General features: G+C 38.0%; 1 protein-coding gene across 8 annotated transcripts; it reads left to right on the top strand.

Moving 5' to 3' along the window:
- The first annotated feature begins 5 nt into the window (after positions 1-5).
- On the top strand, positions 6-20,932 carry atf2 (activating transcription factor 2). Of its 8 annotated transcripts, none has more exons than XM_044132415.1 (13): positions 22-108; positions 246-367; positions 683-755; positions 972-1,068; positions 1,157-1,275; positions 1,370-1,495; positions 1,795-1,973; positions 4,022-4,136; positions 6,238-6,330; positions 10,800-11,042; positions 11,354-11,560; positions 14,691-14,796; positions 18,025-20,932. In XM_044132415.1, the coding sequence occupies exons 3-13, from the start codon at positions 708-710 to the stop codon at positions 18,255-18,257; spliced, it is 1,566 nt and encodes a 521-aa protein (XP_043988350.1). In that variant the 5' UTR covers positions 22-108; positions 246-367; positions 683-707; the 3' UTR covers positions 18,258-20,932. The 8 variants fall into 8 exon arrangements, 7 of the variants coding, with proteins under 7 accessions (XP_043988348.1, XP_043988350.1, XP_043988351.1 ...); XM_044132416.1 differs by having other exon boundaries at positions 34-108; positions 290-367; XR_006372178.1 differs by adding an exon at positions 17,579-17,650 and having other exon boundaries at positions 89-367; positions 18,025-18,161.
- The last annotated feature ends 1,662 nt before the right edge of the window (positions 20,933-22,594 follow it).

Below are 22,594 nucleotides of genomic sequence, written 5' to 3'. Positions count from 1 at the left end.
GAGAGCTGGTCTTGCATGAGTGTAAGGTTTACGGAAAACGTCGACTTGCTCTCGCGATACTTTGGACAAGCCGTGGGATTTTAGAAATCGAGGGTTGTGGCAGAGGGGGTAAGTGACCACATTAACTGATAACGGATGTCTTCTCAACTGTGTTAAAATACAGCATCTGAGTGACTGTGGGCTACTCGTATTTGGTGCAATAAAACCAGAGCTAAACTAGACGCTCACGTCTCATATGTTTACAGTGACAGTTAGCTTCTAATATGGCGACGGCTGTGTGTCAATGCAGAACTAAGGCTGCTTCATGGAAGCGACTGGAACCAGATGAACCTCTGTAGCATCCTTACAGCTGTTCTGTGAGCGCAGGGTGACTATTTACACTCGATAAGACAAACTAACTGTTGTGTTTGAATAAAATTATCTTTACGTTTTCTATGAGAACATGGACTTGTAAGCAACCACCGCAACCGCCCCTTATCGATAAGGCTTTGTTCAGATTTGCTCAGAGCGTTCACAATTACAATCAATGCTGCATTTATTTACATATTAGTATTAACTCTGATCTTTGGCAAAAATTTGACATAGCAGTAAGGTTGTTTTACGGCTACATGTATAAACCATTGAAAGTCGTTTCCATATTTAAAATGTTTTTTTTTTTTTGTTTTGTTTTGTTTAATTATAGGTGGAAGTAAAAGGAACTCCTTAATATGAGTGATGATAAACCCTTCCAGTGCACTGCTCCTGGGTGTGGACAGGTAAATAATTGCAGTTTTCAGTCATTAGAAATAGCATTAAAAATAAATAACATAGAGTTTATATACATATGCATATAATCCTTATCATCTATCCTCATATATATAAAGTGTTACAATAAAAAGTAATCAAATATAAAGATGTTTGGGGTGTTTTGCCACAAGATACAACATCTTTATTAAGATTTTTTTTTTCATTTTTAATTGTATCTTACATAGAGATTCACTAATGAAGACCATTTGGCTGTCCACAAACACAAACATGAGATGACACTGAAGTTTGGCCCAGCAAGAAATGACAATCTTATCATTGCAGGTGAGTGCACTACTAATTTCAGGTGAGCTATTTAAATGACAAGTATTTTATTACCGAGCCAGTTTACTTACAATAATGTCCATTTCAGACCAAACTCCTACACCCACCCGCTTTTTAAAGAATTGCGAGGAAGTTGGTCTCTTTAACGAACTTGCGAGTCCTTTCGATCATGACTTCAAAAAATCGACTGAAGATGACATCAAAAAGGTGTTAAACTTGCTTCCAGATCATCTTACTTTTGGGTCCATTTTGAACTTTTTTCCTGATAATCCTTGTTCTGTTTTTGGTCCTTGTTTTGCAGCTACCCCTGGATTTGTCACCTCTTGCTACACCAATTATACGCAACAAAATTGAGGAACCCACAGTTGTAGACACACATAGAGACAGCCCGCTGCCTCATCCTGAATCCACTACAAGTGATGATAAGGTAAATCTTAAAGAACTACATCTAGTTGACTTGTGGCTTGTGATTTTCTCCTGATTGTCTTATCAATTTAACTGCTGTATAGTTTGTGGGTTTACTGCTATGAGCTGCTTGAAATACAGTACTTGTGTAATGATAACTGTCGGGCCAACATTGTGCATTAGCCAGATAGTTAACGGGCCAATGAAGATTTACTTCTTCTCCTGGTAAATGAGTGACTCCATTGTGTTAGAGGTGTACAATTAACTGATCTGGTGTTGATGACGCATTCCTGCAGCTATGGTCTTGTATGGTGTTTTCAGGACTTATCTTTGCAGCCAGCCTCACTGCCAACATCCACTATAGTCCACCCTGCATCCCTCCAAGTTCCCAATGTACTTCTAGCAACCACAGAGGCTAGTGTTGTAATACAGCCAGCTCTCCCATCGCCAACATCTAGCTCTGTTATTACCCAAGTTCCCTCCACTAATAGGCCTATAGTGTAAGTAAAAAATGCGTCCATTTTAAAAACATCTTAGTTTATACCAAATCACTTGTGCAGTATATTGTGGTGAGTTTGCATTTTATGCGGCATGCGCTTGTTCTTTTTTTTTTTTCTTTTTTTTTTCATTTGCATTCTGAAAATGTTTTGTTTAGCTGCAAAGAAATTATGTTGCATCAAGTAAAAAAAAAATATATATATATATATATATATATATATATATATATTTATATATATATATATATATATATATATATATATATATATTGGTGTTGTTCAGATACTGTGTATATTTTTTCGAGTGAGAAGTGAAGTGAGAGATTGAGTTTTGTATTTAATCCTCACTATTAGGAAGCATTTTTCAACCGAGTGCCCATAAACTTTGGTTGTTTGACTGACTAGGAGTCATGATAGTTAAACGTTAGATTTTTTTATTAAAAATTTGTTCTCAGGCACAGTTGAATAAATTAACTGAGTTTGGACTGAAACCCAGTGTTTTATTCAGAAATTTTAATACTTTCATGAAGATCATAAACTGTGTATATGAATCCGCTTTGTGCAAATCACCGTTAGCACAGGAAGCAAACAGCAACTCGGCTTGATACTGCCACCACTATGCTTGACAGCTGCTACAACACTGCTACCTTGACTACCGTGTTAGTAGTCAAGGTAGCACTTCAAAGTGCTACCTTGACTACTAAACATTGCACAGAAAGGAAATAATTTTAAGCAAACACTGATTCTGCAAGGACGACTGGAGAGATATCCAATCAGAATTATTCCAGAAGTTTGTTGATGGCGGTAAGAAATGTGTTTTCAAAGGGCAACTAGCAAGGGGACGTTCAGCTTAAAATAAAAAGATGCATTTGAAGCATATTTGTATGTTTTTGATACTGGATCTGAACACAAGTTGGGCTGTATTTTGGTTAGAATTTATGACTGTTTTTCTGTGTGTGTGAAGCAAAGCTAAGTATATCATTTTTTGCTAATCTGTGCATTCCTTTAGCTTGTTCTAAGAATATAGTGCTACTTGAGTATAGGAAGCAGAAAACCTTTTGAATTCAGGTGAGTTGTGAAGAAGAAATGTATTTTCTGGAGCAAGTATTTAGGATTGCAATGAATATTAGAAAATTTTGACAAACTCAGTTGATTTTTCTGTATCTGTCCTGAGGAAATAACACTGCATCTGGGCAACACCGATCATTATTATCAGGTCTCATGTAAAGTCTTTTTTTTGTTGAGTTGTTCCTGTATGGTCTGTGATATTTGCATTTTAGAGTAGAGGTTTAGGAACTTATTTCTTGTTTTTTTGTTTCCTTTATCTTATCTCCGTCATATAAATATGTCATATTTGTATACAGATAATCATTCTGTCTTGTATTGATAGTTTTAACATTTTTTTCCAAGTCAGGTTGTGTGGAGTTGTCAGCAGTCAGTATTTTACATTCAGTAGCTTGTGACCAGAATTACCGTAGTTTAAAGAAATAATTTTGACCAAAGAGTGGATAAAATGATTTGGGCCTGAAGCGGACATGTTCTAAAATGAATATCTTTAAACATTTCCAGCCCCAAAAAGCTAATGTTAATGCTGTTTTTATGAACCTTTACACTGCTGTTTCCTGTGCTGTGGATGGTTATCTACTTTAAAGTTTCCGGTCTTTAAGAAAAAGTGTTAAATTTGAAACTTGCATTCCAAATCATCAGGTGACTCAGTTTCTCTGTCATGTCACTTAACCTGCTTTGTTTAGCTAAGCAGGAATTTAATTGACAACAAGCATGGATCCTGAGTTTAAACAGCTGATTTATGAAACTCAAATAACTGTGTTATCCTGCTATTACCAGTTATTAGCACAAAACAAAATTACTTGCTTTTTCTTTCAGTAAGACTTGGGCCATTGTTCACCGCAGGTAAAGCACTGGCTGTTGACAATAACTCTGCAAAACCTGAAATAAAATGAATCAGTTTATTCCAGCAAGACATTCTGTTTATGCATTGATTGCACAGTTGTTTTGTGTTTTACTTAATTGTGGTTTCTTTTCTCTTTTAGCCCAGTGACTGGTACCTTCCCTGTGCTCTTACAGTTGCCTAATGGCCAGACCATGCCAGTTGCAATACCTGCATCCATTACAAGCTCAAGTGTACATATCCCAACTACAATCCCAGTGAGTGCTCTGCCAAAAATAATTTGCACAAATTGAGTATTCCAGAAATTATATTCTGTGTTGTATCAGATCTTTTGGACTTTCTGTATTTTGTCCTGTACAAACGCAGAAATCAATTGCTTTAACAAATAAAGGTACTATATAGAGATTCAATCGGCTTGTAACTGGAATCAACCAGCTTTTAGCTTGAGGAATTGGCTAGTTACTGGTCAGCACCAAACTGAAGAGTCTGATGTTTGGCAAACAGCGAGTTTTGCTGACATGCTAGCTTCTCTTTTTCAATGCAAATTAAATTACTTGAAGCATATTCTTGTTTCAAAATTGACCTGGATACACATTTTGCACTTAAGTGTGAAATTATCTCACCTGAAATATTACTCAAAAACACATAAAACACATATTGTACAAAGGAACTCTGAGAAATTCTCTATTGTGATCTGGCATTCACCTCTGAGAATGAGCGGTTGAGGGAAATAATGAACTTACAAGTCAAAGAGTCTCAGTGCTGGAAAGAAACAGGATTTAGCTAAGCTGCTTGAGGCCAGGATGCCTTACAGAGCTCTGTCCTTGTAGAATTAAACAACCAGGTTTTCATCTCTGGCAGAATTGAAAGGTTGTGCAAAAATGTTCTTTTGATTGTCTCAGTAATACAAACCTCAAGTGTGGTCCGTATACTGCAACTCGCTCACGTGGATGCCTGTCTTATTTTGCGTTGCTGCCGCGTTTGTCTGCGTGGAACGCTGAGCATCAGATGATTATCTCCTGAAAGAGTAGCGTTTCACAACTGGGGCGGGGGCGTTCAGAGGACGGCAGGGGGCGCTGGCGGAAATTTTTATAAAAGGAGGGCGCTGGGATTCCTTTGGGGGCGTTTCCTCAAAGATAAACTTTACACCTTATATACACAACAATACCAGTTTAGACTTTGAGCAACTTGCAAAAACCGTGTTGTGTAACATTAACACATGCATGGCTGCAACTGTATCGATGGTGGCTCTTCTTCTCTTCAGTGTTTCTGTTAGCTTCTTGTCACAGCAAATTTTATGGATGACACTCTGATGTCCCATTCTCCTGAAGGCAGCACAGAGCCTCACCATCAGAAACTGACGGAAACACTGAAGAGAAGAAGAGTTATGATTGATATGGTTGCAGTTCTACCCAAGTTTTAATGTTGCAGAGCACAGTTTTTTGCAAATAGTTTAAAGTTTAACTGGCATTGTTGTACATCTTTTATCTGGTCATTTTGTGAAAGATTTAACTACTAACATCTGAAAATGGCACAGAACAAGAATACTTTTTTCCACTCTGATTGGCTGTTAATAGGTCTACCGATTTTAACTTGAATGTCCATTCAAGTTGTAGATGTCTGTAAAAATAATTTCTATTCACATGCTGTTTTTGTTCTCTGAGAAATTATTTTTGATGATAAATACAGAAACAATCATAAAAATCAAAACATCAACAATTGTGATAATAATATTAATAATAAAATAATATTCAGTGCAAAGAAGCCTACAGATATTTTGATGGGGGGTGGTGAGGGACCTGGATAATGGACAGGGGGGGGCGCTGGCCCAAAAAAGGTTGAGAAACACTGTGATAGAGGTAGAGCAGGGAGAAGCCTCCATCTCCCCTGTCTGCTGGGATAAGGAGAGCCTCTGACCAGTAAAGAACGGCTAAAATAGATGGAGAACACGAGCCACCAGTGGGGCTCCCTCTTCCTCGATCATCTCCTCCTCCCTACCCTCTCATGTGTTCCCCACCTCCCTCACTGTCTCGCTGTCAGCGGCTGTGAGAAGAGGCCTGAATCTGGCCTTCTGACTCGTGTCTCTCCATCCTCTCCTCAGCTTCCCTGTCCATATGCTCTCACTCAGGCAGGCAGAGGTTCATTAGCGTGCACGCTGCATCTCCATGTGGCGCTGCTTCCGCAAAATAACAGGCCATCCAACCTAATGAGGCTGAGATATGGGGGGAAACTCTGAGAATCTGCCATAGCCGTGAGTGTTTGTGTTGCAGGGTGAGGTGGAGGGGGCCAACACCAGGCTTTTTCCCGCCGAAGGCTAATTTTCTCTGGTCTGATCTGTGTCTGTGTCTCTGTTGTCAGCTTGTCAGACCTGTCACCGTAGTGCCTGCCGTCCCTGGAATCCCTGGACCTCCCTCGCCACAGCCTCAGCCCGTCCAGTCAGAAGCAAAGCTGGTATTTATTAACTCATTTACATCAGATATCATTTCCATGCTGTGTCTGTTATTTCCCATCTGAGGGAGATGATAACAGCCAAGGTAATAAGAGGATCTAGCATTAAAGGAGTAATACAATGGCAATTTTAATTGCACCTTTTTTCAATCAATAATCCTTCTGGAGTTGATGCACTCATAAACATGACACATAAGTCATAAAAAACATGACATGTTTTAGTCATTTATAAAACAACATGTCACACAATCTTTGGCAAAATGTTATCTACAAATAATACAAGTGATCATTTAGAGCTTTATCAGAAATAGTGGGCTTTAAAATTTGCTGGTTATTGGTATTAGAATATTTTGAGCTGAACTAGCATTTGACGCTAACACGCTGGTTGAAAACTCAAAAATCTGTTTTTTGGGGTTTTTTTCCCCCCCCCAACACTCTTCAGAGTGAAAGTTGTGAAGAAGACTTAAAACCCACTTTCAGATCATTACTTATTCTGTGATCATCACGTCTTTTACACCGAATCGGGATTTGAAGTCGGACAACCAAAATCACTTCCCTGATCTACCTCAGAGGGTATTCCCAAACTTGTAATTATTATGAAGTTAAAGCAGCGAAAACATTTGTTTAAAGAGTGTGGAGTAGTGATTTGAAACAAAGTAAAAACAGCATCAGCACAAGTTTTTCACTAAGCGGCACAGCGAGCTTTTCCTGTGTCGCTGATCTGAGAAATATGTCGACCAACAGGATGAGCTGAAGGTTCTGTGTTTCCTCAACAGATCATGCAGCGACACATACAGTAAAGATCGATAACCACTACTACTCGGGCAACACCACAAACTTTAATTTTATGCAAAATGAAGTTCCTAAGATGCAATAAACTTTTTTTATATATCATTTTAACTGACCTATTAGGAACACCCTGAAATAAACATAAAACATTGCTTCAATAAAAATAATGGATTATTAAAATTAAGATGTCAAGAGTTGTGGAAGGTCATTAAAAGTGCCTTAAAAGTCTTGAGACAACTACTAATCTTTTATATGGGATCAGAAAATTATTGTGTTGTGTAATCCAAATCCAGTATTGTCCCTTACAGTTTGTGGGGTTAACTTTAACTCATCATTTTATGTCAGGCCCATTCAACATATGTAGATAAATGAAGTATGATCTGAAAGATGCTACAGAGCTTCACAATTAGAAGCACTGTAGATGTGAGCAGCAAATTTAAGGCGCCTGAAATGTCAAGACTATAATTATTTTGTCTTTGCTCATAAAACCTATTTTTACAGCAAGTGCTATCACTCACACAGTTACACTGCTTTGGGTTCTAATATAACTAAAAAGACTGCTTGTTGCAGGATGTGTAGAAAAAAAAGCAGTTTGAATGCTGACAAATATATTTATTAAAGATGAATCAAAATCAGCTCCATGGGAAGGTAAAGCCTTTACAAGAACTGCTAAACAGACCTGAGACAAATAACACCAATTTGGAAAGCCTTCAGTATAATTTATTTAAATTAAGTTAAAAGTATATATATAGTAATTAATAATAACCATTTGATTAACAAAATAAATAGCCAATTATCTTTCAATCTTAATTTAGACTGACCTTTTACTGGTCATTTCCCTTTATTTTTCTTTCTTCTATAGCCTCCGGCTATAGAAGGTAATATCCTTTCTTACAAAAAACATGACATATTGTCTAAAATTCAGCAAAAAATAGTATCAGATAAAAGCAACACGAGACAATTTCTCTCCCGTTTGAGAAAAGACACAGTAGGAAAAAATTTACGATGGGAATATTGATGATTTGCTACAACAATTTCTAAAAAGAAAGCTGTTATGTGCAACGTATGACTTCTTCCAGGAACTCTGATAACTGTACAGAAATTATTATTTTTTGGCATCATTTTGTTTCCTTCCCAGCTTGAACCACCGAAATAATAATAATAATAATAATAATAATAATAATAATCTCCGAAATAACATTCAATTGAATAAGGCATTTGTTGTTATGCAGGTAATAGAGGGAAAAAAAAAAGTTTTGTAATTTGTACCTTTTTGTTTTTTCTTATAGTTTTTTTTTTTACTTCCAACAATGACATTTTAAAAATGGATTTCGTATGGTGTCTCATGGAAAGATAATTAGACGTATTTGTGCTAAAGAAACGCATCATATTAACCCTCTATGGTGTGAGGACGGTCACAGCGGTCCTATATAACAGAAGTGATAGTTAAAGCCCACTGTTCTGAAGTGTGTGGGCGGGAGATCAGAGGGAATATGATGAAGCATAGATCACAGAACCCGTGAACATCGTGTAAGTGTTCACAGCGTGCTCTGCCTGTGGAAATTATCAGCCAAGCCGTAAAGAAGTGTGCGTGTTGAGTGGGAAGGACTGATCCTGGCTGGTGGGGAATAATAGAGGGCGGGGCAGGGAGTTATTCAAGATCATGCGGAGCAGAGATGACAAACGCAGAGACATTGTTTTGCACAGCACGCCGTCACCAGGGCCAACCTGACGGGAAGGAGGAGGGGCAAGAGGGGGGGCAACGAGCGAAAGCCAGCTGGGGGCATCCTGGCAAACGCTCAGCAAGGCACATTAAGTCAGCCTCACCCTGCATGGAACCTTTTGTTCAGCAGAATCCTGCCTGACCTGCTTCCCCTCCTCCCCCCCTCTGCTCTCCTCACTAGCGGCGCCTCCCACCACACTCAGCTCATCAGCAAACACCTAATGAGCCTGCATCAAGAAAACAGACCCCCAGCTCAACCTGCCACCCCCACCCGGCGAGGGGAGCCGTCGTAGACGGCACTTTACAAGGACTGATGATGCTGCAAAGACCACAATAATGATAATTAACTTGCTGAATTTAGAAGATTATGCTGTTAATTAGTTGCAAAATAAAGATAAGTAATATAGTAGCAGATGGTTGAATAACACCCATGAGATGGAGGGTTATTACACTGATGAGGTTTCCATGGCAGAGATGAAATATGGATCTGACTGGCTTTTCCCTCATTCTGCAGGCCATTCCAGGAGAATAATATCTTGTTTCTGCCAGAGAGCTTCTGGAAGGGTATTACACGATAAACTAATTTGGTAGATAGATTGGTCTGGCAAAGGTAGCTGTTAGAATAATGCGGTGCTCTGTTTTGCCATGTAAATGTATTTTTTCTCACTTTGTTATTGCTTGGAGAGCCTCATTCACTTTCACCTTGTTTGCTGAAGGTTTGGGGTTGAAAAAAATTGACCTGTGAATTTCACACACCAGTTTGTAGAGGAAGAGATCCTGCAAATAGACAGTTTTTACCTCAAGTCATCAGTAGATTTCACCAAACACTCTTTTTTTGAGTCACTAGGAAACATGCGATGTAATTGTGCGCAGCCTGACAAGTCATGGTAAAAATGGAAAAGATGAGGTTTTTAACAGGTCTTTTGGTGACTATCACTTCAGCTAACCAACATTTAATACAGTTGTATGTGTGAAGTAATCCAGTATCATATACACAGAATTTCTTTTTAGCTTATATGTGGTTTGGTAGCAGTATCATGAATCAGCCCTATTTTTTCTTAACAATCTATGAGGAAAACTTGACTATTAATTTTTACTACACTAAATTTAGTCAGGCATGCTCTAAAATTGGGTATTTTATAGTATCTAGTAAATGTTCTCAGTAATAGCATGAGGAGTTTTTCCTGTTCTGACTCTGCAGCGAGTGCTAAGCTTTTTCTGAAGCAGGTTTTTAAGAGCTACTCACTACATTTTTTTTTTTTTTACCATTTTTATTGCAACTTTTTCAACACAACTCTCTCTCTGATATTCTGGCATTTTTATATTGATATAGTTATCAATATGCAGTTCCCCTTTTAAATTTTTAACTAGCCTATAGCATTGTATGACTTTAGAAGCTCGTAGCTATAAAAGTATTCATAATCTTGCTTATTTATGGCAAATGCTGGAATTTCTAACACAGCAACTGCATATGAACAAAAAGCTTTAAAACTAATGTGTTTTTATTGCAGAATCATAATATTACACTGGAAATATGTTGAAAAATACATGGTCATGATGTTATGATAATTCAAAGTTATTAGTGGAGCCTGCTAATTATTTTCACAACTTTTTCTTCCAAGTACATTACCTCAGCTGCCTGATAGGGTTTGATGACTATATTGCCAACACGCATTTTCTTAATGTTGAGAATGGTAATAATGCTTTTTAACATCCCATTGTTTCTAAAAAAAAATAATTGAGAACAATGAAAATAATTTCCATAATTAAGAATTTTTAATTCTGATTTCCTATCAGATACAAACTCTCTGGTTTATTAAAATAATATTTTAAATCCAAATATCTGAGATGTATTAATAAGTTAGGGTTTAGCTGTGTATACATACTTTTAAACCGCTTCTTGTTTAGAATAATTGTTTTTCAAGCTATTCAATGACCATCTGTCCTCTTCTGTTCGCAGAAACTGAAAGCCACATTAAGCCAGCAGCTTCCTCAGGTAACCAATGGAGATGGAGGCGAGGTCCAGAGCAGTGCAGTAACCCACACTGTTAATCCCGCTTCCCCTGCTCCGACCCCGACTCCAGTCCCGACTCCAGTCCCGGTGCCGGCTGCGATCCTTACTCCGGCTCCCCAACTGCCTACAACTGAGGAAGCCTCCACACATTCCCTTCAGCAGCCAGCCACCTCCACCACAGAAACACCTGTAGGTTTTCATGCCAACAGTCCAACTTGTATTCTCAAAACACCCCACTTAGTGGCAGAAGATGTTATTGATGCGTGCCTCTAAAATTCAGGAGGTATTTTTAATGAATCTCTGTTTGCATAAAACAGAGTATCAAAGAACAAATTTGACAACGGCTTTGATAAGATTTTTTTTGTGCTGAATCTCTTTATTTTTGACATTCAGTATATTCACACTACCCTAACTGTAGTGCTGATGTTTTCCCATGAGCAATCATTGAACATGTTTTTAGAACTACATGCATGTACGTCCTTCCTATTGTCACCTTCCAGGCTTCCCCTGCTCCTCCTGTGCCAAACCCCCCAACCACAGGGGGCCGGCGGCGCAGAACCACAAGCGAAGACCCTGATGAGAAGAGGCGCAAGTTCCTGGAGCGCAACCGGGCCGCAGCTTCTCGCTGTCGGCAGAAGAGGAAAGTGTGGGTCCAGTCTCTGGAAAAGAAGGCCGAGGACCTGGGCTCCATGAATACACAACTACAGGTGATCCCAGACACCTTTTGCATGCAACAACCTGTTTATTTATTTATTTTAATTTTTTTGCGTGTGCTAGCATTCAGATGCATAAATCTGTGTGTGTATTCATCTCATGAAGAGATGTTACACACTCTTTTCCTCCTCTGCTGTGATGAAGTCATTAAAGCCGATTAAGCCGAGCTGCCGTGTGACAGCAGTAGAGTGTGAGCCCTTTACGTCGATACGTCCCTGTCAATAAAGATGTATCCTCCAGATGTCAGCCGCACACAAGCGTGTCGCCGCTTCTGTCTCTGCAGTTTACCGAATGGCCTCAAAAATCTCCCAGGGAAAAGGTGTCTTTTTGAACCTTCATTTCGCAGGAAGCAATTAGGATCTGATGCTGACAAGTTCGAAACAGTTCATGTGTCTGCTGTCTCTGTTGATAAGTGTGAGTCGGGGGTGCGGCACATCGGTGTTCCAGACAATTAAATGAGATGTGATGTTTACTTGCTTACCGTCTTGTTTTTTTTTTTTTTATAAAAACAGAGTGAGATACAGAGGAAAGAGGAGGGGAATACTCAGCAGCATAAAAAATGCTTCAGAATAAAACAGCATTCAAAATCAAGTTATTACCACGTTTCATGGTTGTTATGTCTACAATTATATTTGAATAAGAGAGGATCAAAACCAAGACATAGGTGAGTAAGAGCAGGTATGTAAACAGAGAAAAGTGTCCCTGCTAGATAAGAGGGGAACAACATGTGGTAGAGAATATAAGGCCACTTTATATCAAAGCATTAATCAGCAAAGCAGCTTTTGTGTGGAAAAAAAAAAAAGGAAAAGAAACCCATGCTGACATGGCCCAGCTGATCAGCGAAACTGCCTCTAATGATGCACAATTATTTTAACATCATCCTTAACTGGCTTTTTAATGAGGTGTCAGACCAGACAGCTCATAGGGCTCCCAGCATTACCCAAGGCCCAATTGCTCACTTTCGATTAAGTTAGAAACGAGTTTTAACTCTCCATTGTCCTGTTTAGGTTACTTTAACTTGTAGCTGTGGTGTAATTTGATGTAAATGATCCTTTAAAGTAAGCGGCAGATCTGCTGTCATGCTCCCTGTGTCACTTTTTTAGCCAAAACTTTATCTCTGTAATAAATTGGAAGGAGATTTAAAAAAAAAAAAAGAGCCCACCTGTGTTTATATTAGCTTTAAATGGCAGCAGACATGCTGGAAGCATTCTGAATATGGTGCTGGCTACTTGTGATACATATGCTCCTTCCAGCTGTGTTTAAATCTGGCTTACAATAGCTCAGCCCTGCCAACACCAGCAAAACCAAACAGATGGAATCAGATAAATTGGCTGCTTTTAAACTAATAGATTAAGCCACTCGCAGTCCTTTAAAGGAGAAGAGAAGGAGCTTAAATCTGCCACTGGTTGTTGCGCGGGCCCCTGGCCGCTCTAAATCCAGTTAAAGTCACCTTCAGCGTAATGTGGCTCTCTTTTACGACATGCAGAAATCCTCAGCTCTCTTGGGAGCTGTAACGACACAGGAGTGTAAATCTCTGCAGCCTCTACGAAGTTGTACTGACAACCCTAACAGCTCACCTCTGACAAATGTGCTGGTTGGTAGCCAGTGAAGGCCCATAATTATTGTGCAGCAAGCAGTGTTTTATACTTTATCCTCTATTAATTTATTATATTGTTTCTCCTTTCTTGTGTTTGTTGTTTTCTCAGGGGAAGAAATGCAAGTTCTCCAGAATAATGCACAGCACTAAAGTACAAATGGGGTCCTGAATATTGTAATTTAATGATTTCGTCATTAGCTCTAAAAAAATGCAGCTATTCCTACGGGACGAAACAAAGGCAGATAGAAGCTGTACTTGTGTGTGCGTGTTATTATTCATGTTTACTGCATGGATGAGAGAAAAAGCTTTTGCCTATTCTAATGACTATGGTCATGGGTGACATCTAGTGTTTTAAGGTGCAGATTGCCACTACATCAAATCCAAATATCTGCCTTTTTAGGTTCAGTCCAGCTAGAGTACGAGGATGTTCAAACACACTCATTTATTAGCTTGTATGTAGATTTGACCAAGATGTCCGCTTACAAGAGAACAACAGAAAATAAATACGTAAACATTGTCTAACAGGCAATTTTATAAGTGTAAAATAGTAGTACAACATCTAACACACAGATATAGAATTTTCCTTCTTCCGCCTTTAAATATTTTAATACACAAAATCTGTGAAATGCTGAATTTTGATTCCCAAAATCTGGAAAGGAAGCTTTGATCTGCTAATACTGATTTTAGCCTATTGTGATTTCCCTTTAAGACAGTAGAAAAACATTAAATAACAGTAATTTAAATACATGTTTTACCATTCCTGGTGTGACTTATCATATTAGAAGTAAAGGGAATGTCATCGTGTGTGACAGAGGATTTGATATAAATATGGTTCAACAAATACTTTGAAATGAAGACAAATTGCTGATTATTTTGACATTTTAAGCTTTTTTTTGGCCGATTAGAGGTAATAAATCTTTAGTCTCTGTGTGAATTCTTCAAAGAATGTAAGTCCTTACCTACATATGAGATTTCATTTCTGAATTCAACGTGTTTTATGTCAGGCATGATTTGAAAAGCCAAACACTTAAAGCTGAGCAACTTTGTAGTCTTTTCAGCCTTCCTGCCATCATTTTGAAGTCTCGCTATCTTCTTCCGTTTCCTGTAAACTTCCTCTGTCCTAATTTGTAAATGTCTCATTGATACTGAGCTTACCAAACCAAAGAGTGTTGCTCTTAGTATGACTTGGTAATGATTAGTATGATTTAAATGATTGAAAAAAAAAAAAAAAAATCTAATTGTTTCCAACCGGTCAGGTTGATCAAATTAAAAATATTCAGATTGTGCTCACCAGCTGATGTACTGGAGCTCCTCTAGAGCAAAAAATGCATTTGATGTATTTTTATTTTTTAAATCTGTTTTTATATTTCTGTTTTCAGATATTTCTAGCTTAAAAAATGTATCTACTTTATAAAAATATACTTGGAAAGCGGCGATCTACATCTGATCTTGGTGTTGTGGGGAACCTCCTTTCTGAAGAGAGACCATTTCTTTGACTGTCGCTGTGTGTCTCTTGTTTCCCCAAGAATGAAGTCACCCTGCTGAGAAATGAAGTGGCTCAGCTGAAGCAGCTTCTTCTGGCTCATAAAGATTGCCCTGTAACCGTCATGCAGAAGAAGTCTGGCTATCACAGTGAGTAATGTTCCATTATTCTCAGCCTGAGGCTGCATGTGAAACGTGTCTAAAACGAGCTCCAGCTAAGGACATGTCTTAGCAGAAAGAACCATTGACATGCTAGGCTCTATTCTTCTTGTTTATTCTCTGTAAAACTTTTCAGGACTTTAGATCTTTATTGGTGGTGCTGCTGTTCCCATCCTTTCAGAGGCCACAGCTGGCGTGTGAAATGTTTTTCGTCATCTGGCTCCCAGATAAACATTTGTGAGATGACGTTAAATGTCTGTGCTCTTCAAGCAGGGTGTCTTGTTATATTGCTTCACCTGTATGTGGTGATTAAACTTTTTTTTTTTTTTCTCCCCCCCGCTAATGTTTTCGGCTTACAGTGATCATCTTTATCAACACGTAAAGACTGTGCTGATTCTGAGGTTCTTAATTTTAATTTCTTGTTGTCAGCTTACGCTGCAGAGCATCATAACATGTTCTCATTTAAAATCATTTCACCGATTTTTCTTCGTTTTCCTCAGATGGGGCCTCTTGTCATTTTGGTTTTGTGGTCATAACTTACCTCCCCTCACAGATGAGCCACTCTGCAAAAAAAGATTGCAACACACCCCATCCTCCACACTGTAGCCCTAAACACATCGCCTGACTTGTATTGACAGTGATTGCCACTAAAATGAGTCCATTAAAGCAGCAGGCTTGTCAAGACTGCAGAAAATTTTCATTGTGGATCGTCCGCCAAGCAGCCCTGTTCATTATGCGTCTCTTATTGCCTACCATCCCACAGACACACTTCCTGTGCATGATGGGACTCGGGGCGTCCAGGCTGGAGTTGAAGGCTCATTTGGTGTGGTGCAGATATTGTTCTTTGTGGCATCCACGAAAGAATATGGTCATCTTTCCTCTCTAAGATCTCTCCTCTCTCCCTCTGGATATTTGTAAAGGTTGACGCTTGAAGCACTTTTTATCCTGTTTTGGAGGAATCACCCATATACATCAGTTGATGTGGTTGGCAACAGAGATTTAATATGAGCATAAACAAAAAATCTAGTTCATATAGAGGCTGGAAAAAAATGTAAATGAAATATCAAACATTTACTCTGATATTAATCAAAATAAAAAATTTTAGAGTGTTTGAAAACTATTAAAACATTGATAGATCTCCTTTCTTAAACTTCTCACTGTTTTTTAATATACGTTGCATCAACAGAACTGTCTTTACTCCAGCTTTTAAAAATGTCTAATGCGCTTTTATGAATAATATAATCTATAAGTAAATTTGTACACACATCTTTTGTATTTTAAATATACAAATGAACAGCAAAGTGCAATATTGTAAAGTAAATATAAATATTTCTTACAAATGAAATCCTGAGAAGTGTGGTATCAATTTTTGATTAGCCTCCCTTTATTCTGATACCACCAAATAAAATCTTCTGCCACCATTACATTCAGTAGTCACATAATTAATAAATAGAACATATGTGTCTGTGTAATTTAATTTCAGTTTTGAGTCAGATTTTTCGATCAGAGAGGTTTATTGGAGAACATCAGTGGACAAACGGCATCATGAAGATCATGGAACACGAGAGAGGTCAGAGAGGAAAACCTGTGGCGACATTTAGGTCACGAAGCAAAAGGTCAAGGTTCAAACAGCTTAATTCACCAGCTGACAATTGAAAGCATTAAACAAAGAAATAGCCAAGAAGTTTATTGTAACTTTGAAGGAGATGCTGAGATCTGAAAATCTGTTGAAAGGACAGCAAAAAAGCGTTTGGATTCCACAACTCTTGACAATTATTTAAAATATTATGTGAACACCATGATCAAAACATTCCCAATGTAAAATGTTGCATTGGTAGTGCCAGCATCATCCTGTGGGTAGGTTTTTCTTCCACAAGGATCTGGTAGCTGATTGGATCTGATGGGAGTAAAATACAGGGCAATCCTGGATTTAAAATATATTAGACCAGAGCTACAGTGGAATGATTTAGAACAAAGCATATTCTTGTGTGAAAATGACCTAGTCAATGTCCATATTAAATTCAACTGAACAATGACAAAATGTGAAAAAGCTCCAAAGGCAGGATTACTGTTGCAAGGCACTGAGGACCCCCTTGTTGGGAGTCACTGAAATAATCTACTTTGCTAATGAGTAAAGTCTTTTTATTAAACTCTGACCAATCCACTAAAGATCTCATCAAGCTTTATGTTTTCCCTGTTACAAATCCCATAAGGCTTCTCCGCCCTCCAGACCCTGTAATACCCTTCATCGTTTTGCCCAGGCGTAGCCGTGGCAGGTGGAACGGAATAGCCCAGACTGCCCCGCAAACAAGCCAGGACATGGTTTCGCTTGGCAAGCCGAGCTGTCCATCTGTTTACAGCGAAGGCCCGCTTAATAAAAAGCCCAACAAAAAAACAGGAGGGCGGAAATAAGCCCTCTTTGCCCTGGGAAGCAGAAATTTAGAGTATTATGATAAATCCACTGCCCACCACTTAGTGTTGTTAAAAGTAATGATGTTCACTTGAACATGAAACAAAACTCACCAAGTTAATTTATTCTGAAATTAACCTCCTGAAACAGAATAAAAAAAAAAAAAAAAAGCACTTTAGGGCAGGAAGGCGGCTGAAATCTCATCTCTTTTTTTGGAATCTTTTACATTCTCAGAGACCCAGCCATTAATTACAGAGAGCCATAACAAGTGACTTCATATCATTAGCCATATTAATTATCATTGTGCTCCTTATTCCTGTATGAAACAGAGCATGAGAGTGGAGTCTCTTTTTTTTCCATCAGGATCCAATTAATTCAAGGCAACTGCCTAACAGCTGGTGGCATTTCGACTCCAAGTCTTCTCTACTCTCCAGTGTGAGCATCATTAAAATCAGGTGCTGTAATCATCTGTCGCTGCAGTAGTTGGCAAGGTAACAAGAAACAAATGAGAATGCAGTTAGGGATGGGAAACAGTGCCACATGCCCCAGAATGTAATGCACCCTTATGATGTGGGTTTAAATTGACACTGGAGCGTTAATTAAAGGAAAGAGGTGCAAAAGTAGCATTATGGGGATTAATGAAATGGTTTGCAAACTCCACATGCAGATAGCTGTTTTGCATGTAATTAGGCTGCTCCAGCAAAGCTATCCCGGGCCTTTTGGATTTCATGTGCTAGAATGTGATCCAGTCAAGCGGCAGTCTGAGCACGGTAGGCAACGTAACCGAATACTTCCTGATGCCTTCACAGTCTCCGACAAAGATGAAAGCTGCGAGGAGATGTCCGTCCCCAGCAGCCCGCAGAATGAGGCCATCCAGCACAGCTCCGTCAGCACGTCCAACGGGGTCAGCAGCTCCTCCTCCTCCTCAACGACCCCGGCGGTCTCGGCCCCACCCAGCGCCGCTTCGGCCACATCAAAGCAGAGCACAGAGGAGAGCCAACCGCGGAGGGCCAGCACCCGGTCCCAGCCTTCAGGGAGCTGATCATCCCAAACTGTTCCAGAGCATCCCACAGTTGAGCGCTAATGGCTCTCAAACCTCTTTGTGACAAACAGAGGAAAGGGGTTCTCTCTCAGCTTCAGTTGTGGACCGTACACTTTAATTTATTCTTGATTGTTTGGGTAAATGTTTGTTAACTTTTGTACTTGATAGTCTATGCTTTTAAAAATGCAATGTTTTCTCTTCACAAAAGAAAAGCACTTTAGGTGTAAATTGTAAAAAAAAAAAAAAAGATGTTGCTTTAAATTGTTTTCATATATGTTTGACTTATTTATTTTGTACAGCAGCAAAAAACAAAAAGGTATTTAGCAAATTAACATTTTCTCAACTATTCTTCTTCTATCGGGGTTATTGAGATGAAATCCACACCAGATGTTGGTTGCAACCCAAACTGTGTGCACATAAAAATTATTTTTCATAAACTAGGATTTAGCTTATTAACTGTGTAAAATTGGACGGAACGTAGAGGAACCTTTTCGGTAATAAGTTCAATACAAGAAAAACAACCCACACTGTCAGGTACCTACCTCCAAACTTAGCTGCTGGTGTGGCATTTTTGGGTTGACATCCAAGGCTATTTTTCATCAGAACATGTTGTGTCCAGTGGCATCCTAAGAGTTTAATTTTAGTCTGATTCTCACTCTATTTCATTGACTTGCCGAAGCGTTTTACAGTAAACTTTAAATGAGCATCAGAATGTTTTTTTTTCTTCAGCAGAGAAGTCTTGCACTTGCACCCCAGGTTGAGTGACTTATTTTCGTGTTCAGGGAAAAAGCGAACTTGTTAAATCTATCTGAATTTCTCCTTTGATTGGTCCCTTGTTCTCGAGCAACTCTTCTGATTATTCTATTGACTCCCCTGTCATCAACTCAGTGATGTGCCGAAGTGCTAAAACTCAAATCGGAAAAATGCAACTGCAGTGAAATCAGTATGTTTTGCAGCAATAATGTTGGAAAGGTCTTGAGAAATCTCTTTACTTTTATCACTCATGAGATACTTATTCATATGCCATTTAATTGGACTAAGCCTAATGATACTGATTTGTACTGATATGGAGGATAACTTTCTAAATACTGGCAGATTTGTTCTGTTTTCTTGGCTTTCTGTGACTTTAAAACTTTTTTTGCTTAATGATTATTCGCTCCAACTGCACCTTATTACACATGTCTGAATTTATGTATCTATTTGTTTTGATTTCTTTCTATATTTGCATTATTTTGGTTCTCACTAACCTATGGTGTGAATTTCATGCAAATATTCCCATTTGAAAACTACTTACTGAGAAAAACGTTAAGGTGTTTAACACTTATATTACCTGCTGTAGCTTATTCCATTTCAATTGAAGGCAGTCATTTACTCCATCATTAAGTTTACCAAAGTGCTTAGAGGCTCATTTGTCTTAATTGATTTACAAGCACTCTCTTTGATGAAAGATTTTTTTTTATCTTGTATTTTTTGACCATTTTGCACATATTTATGAGATGACGGGTTTTACTTTTCAAGAGTTTGTTGGGCACTGGCAGCTTTTTAGAAGTAGATTTTTAAATGCTGACACAAACATTACATAGCTGAATTTGGCTGAGCTCAGCCGTAGTGTTGTAGTGCAAGTCTGAATGTTTGAGCTCACCTCTGCATGTAAAATAGTCTGAGGGAGGTGAGCTGCTTAGATCTGTGTGTTTTCTCATTAACATTCCAGCTGTAGCCTGATTGTCCCTGAAGCAGTGATTGTAGGATTGCAGTACCTTTTTCTTTCTATTTCTCAGTCTGTGGTGATGTTGACCTTATTCAGTGCCATTAATGTATTTTGCATTAATACCTTCTGTAAATTTTTTTAAATGCCAATTAAGCTTGGGTTGATTGTTGTTTTCACAGATTTAAAGGGTCCCATGAACATGTTCGTTCTGCAGAGATTTTCCTGCTTCGTAAACTGTTTGCTTTGCAAGTGACTCTTTATGGCTCTAGCATATAATGCAAAACTCTTCAGAACATTAAGCTTTCCGTGAACAAGAACATTTTTAGGAAACATTCTAAAAAAACAAACATCAATGTATCATATGTGGTCCTTCTTAATATTTGATTTGATAGGGCTTTAGGATCTCAGCTCCATTTGCTGTTAAACTGACTCTTTAGGATGCACCTCTTATTGACTCAATAGGGTAATCATGTAAAATGCCATCAATCAGATGTGAACTGGAATTACATCAATTACATTAGTTACACTACAGCTAAAGCGCCTGAATAATTATGACTATTGAAGTAACCGTAAGAAACAAATTTCAACTTTAAAAGTCAGTTTGCCTTTTCCTTCTTAGTCTGTACTGGCTTACTACTGTGTAGTTTTATAAACAGCTAACACATTGTTTTCTTAAAATGTGATTTTTAAGGTTTTATTGTTATGTGCTATCTGCATGAGATGACAATTCTCTGCGAGAATTTTACTGTTTATTTATGTCTGAATTAAGAAAACAATATCAAACAAGTTATTAAAACTTGACTTGTAGAAGCTTCTGTGATTTTTGTTTTGTTTTTTTCCACCCGAGCTGTATGGCTACAAACGGGTTGTGATACTGTGTTGACAGTGTAATTGTAATGTGAAAGTTCTGTAAAAAAAAATTTGAACTGATAAGTTGTTGTAATAAACCTTTTAATAACTCTTTAAATAGTTATCTGTCTTACATTTGGATGCTGTGCATGGAAAATATCAGATTTCTTTATTTGATGTCATAAAGAACGTAAACAGTCATTATGGGGTTGGTATTGAAACAATAACCTCCACAGTAGGTTGATTGTTGCTCAGACCAAAATCCTAATGAATATTTACTTTGGTGTAGACTGCCACCTGGTGGACAATCATAGCTCTGGTTTATTGTTTGCACTGTCAAACCTATATTTATTAGATTTTGACACGGCTTGCTTTTGAAGGATTTGAGGAATACAGAAATGCAGGTTTTATTGTTCTAATGGCAAAGAATGTGGACACGGCAGCAAGTTAAATACCGGGCATTGGATCAATGAAAAAGTGGAGCCATGTGGTTCTAATTAATCACAACAGTATTTGAACCTTGAGTGGAATAGGAACCTATTTTCTGAGTTTTGCTGTATAACTTGTAGATATGGGTTTAAAAGTGTAGCAGAAACAACCAAATATTTGCTGAAATTATTAATTGGATCAAAATACTAAAGCTGCATCTGTAGTATTTGACCACAAACTCGAAAAAGCTTAAGCTGTGATTTTATATATATTTTTAAAGACATTAAATAAATAAAACATCTGTCCATGTTAAATACAATTTGATCTATTTTTAATTAAATTTTTTAACTATATTTACAGGGCAGTTCAAAGTGCTGTACATCGTAAAGACATGATATAATAACCAATTATGAAGCAACTATGAAGCAACTATAAACATCATATTTTGCCAAAAAAGTTTGCAGCACTATAGGGACTGTTCTCAAATGTGTGAATAGTTTATATAATTCATGCGTGTACAACCGTGTTTGCAAAACTAACCTATTATATGTGATGTGCATAAATTTAGCATTCAGTAATGAACCTGTGGCTTTCAGTCCATTTTATACCTGGTTTTGTTTGCTTCAGGGCCAACTGGATTTTGTTAAAAATACAGTTGACCCAGTTAAAATGTTAATGCAATATTTAATGCATTAAAATTTAAAATATTTATAGTACTTTCAAAGATTTGAAGTCTGTTTAATACTCTGAGATTTAGCGCTTGTGTACTTGTTGCAACTATAGTTGACAGAATGTCCTTGAATGCATCACTATGAAGGCGTAATCTAAGAGGAAACGATATTTTCTGCTTATCACCTCTTGCTACAGATAAAATGAGCTGAGGGCTAATTGTATTTGCTCAAGTTGCGTTGTAGCACCTTTTATGTTTCTTGCTGTCTCGTCATTTTTTATGCTTTTACACGGTATTTTTCAGCTCTTTGGTCAGTTGTGCTGTTTTTAAAATGCTTATAAGGAGTGCAATAAGCAATACAGTAGGCTTGGTATCTAAATATATTCAACGAGATGGTTGATAGTGTCTCTTAGTCCACAGCATTATCGATCCTCACAGTGATCATGAGAATTTTCTACACATTTATCTTGTGTTTCTTGCCAAAATCTAGTAAACTCAATTTCAGTTAATCTCCCCAAGGAACAAGAATAATTTTACTCACAATTTAAAGCTTCTCTTGTTATTTCACATGCACTAGGCTAGAGTGCCCACCAGGTGGCAACCTTTTCTAACTCAACGGAAGTGAATGACTGCCATGGCAACAGCATGCTGTGACTAGTTACTAGTAAAACGCAGCACTTT

Source organism: Gambusia affinis, linkage group LG11, assembly GCF_019740435.1.
Source record: "Gambusia affinis linkage group LG11, SWU_Gaff_1.0, whole genome shotgun sequence".
Taxonomy (NCBI): domain Eukaryota; kingdom Metazoa; phylum Chordata; class Actinopteri; order Cyprinodontiformes; family Poeciliidae; genus Gambusia; species Gambusia affinis.
This window is presented reverse-complemented; position numbering and strand designations above follow the sequence as displayed.

Bases quoted from the DNA above. Each gene is read 5' to 3' on its own strand.
- atf2 (XM_044132413.1), top strand. From the start codon at position 708: ATGAGTGATGATAAACCCTTCCAGTGCACTGCTCCTGGGTGTGGACAG. The intron at 4,137-6,237 runs GTGAGTGCTCTG...CTCTGTTGTCAG, and splicing joins ATATCCCAACTACAATCCCA to CTTGTCAGACCTGTCACCGT. The intron at 14,797-18,024 runs GTGAGTAATGTT...ATGCCTTCACAG, and splicing joins GAAGAAGTCTGGCTATCACA to TCTCCGACAAAGATGAAAGC.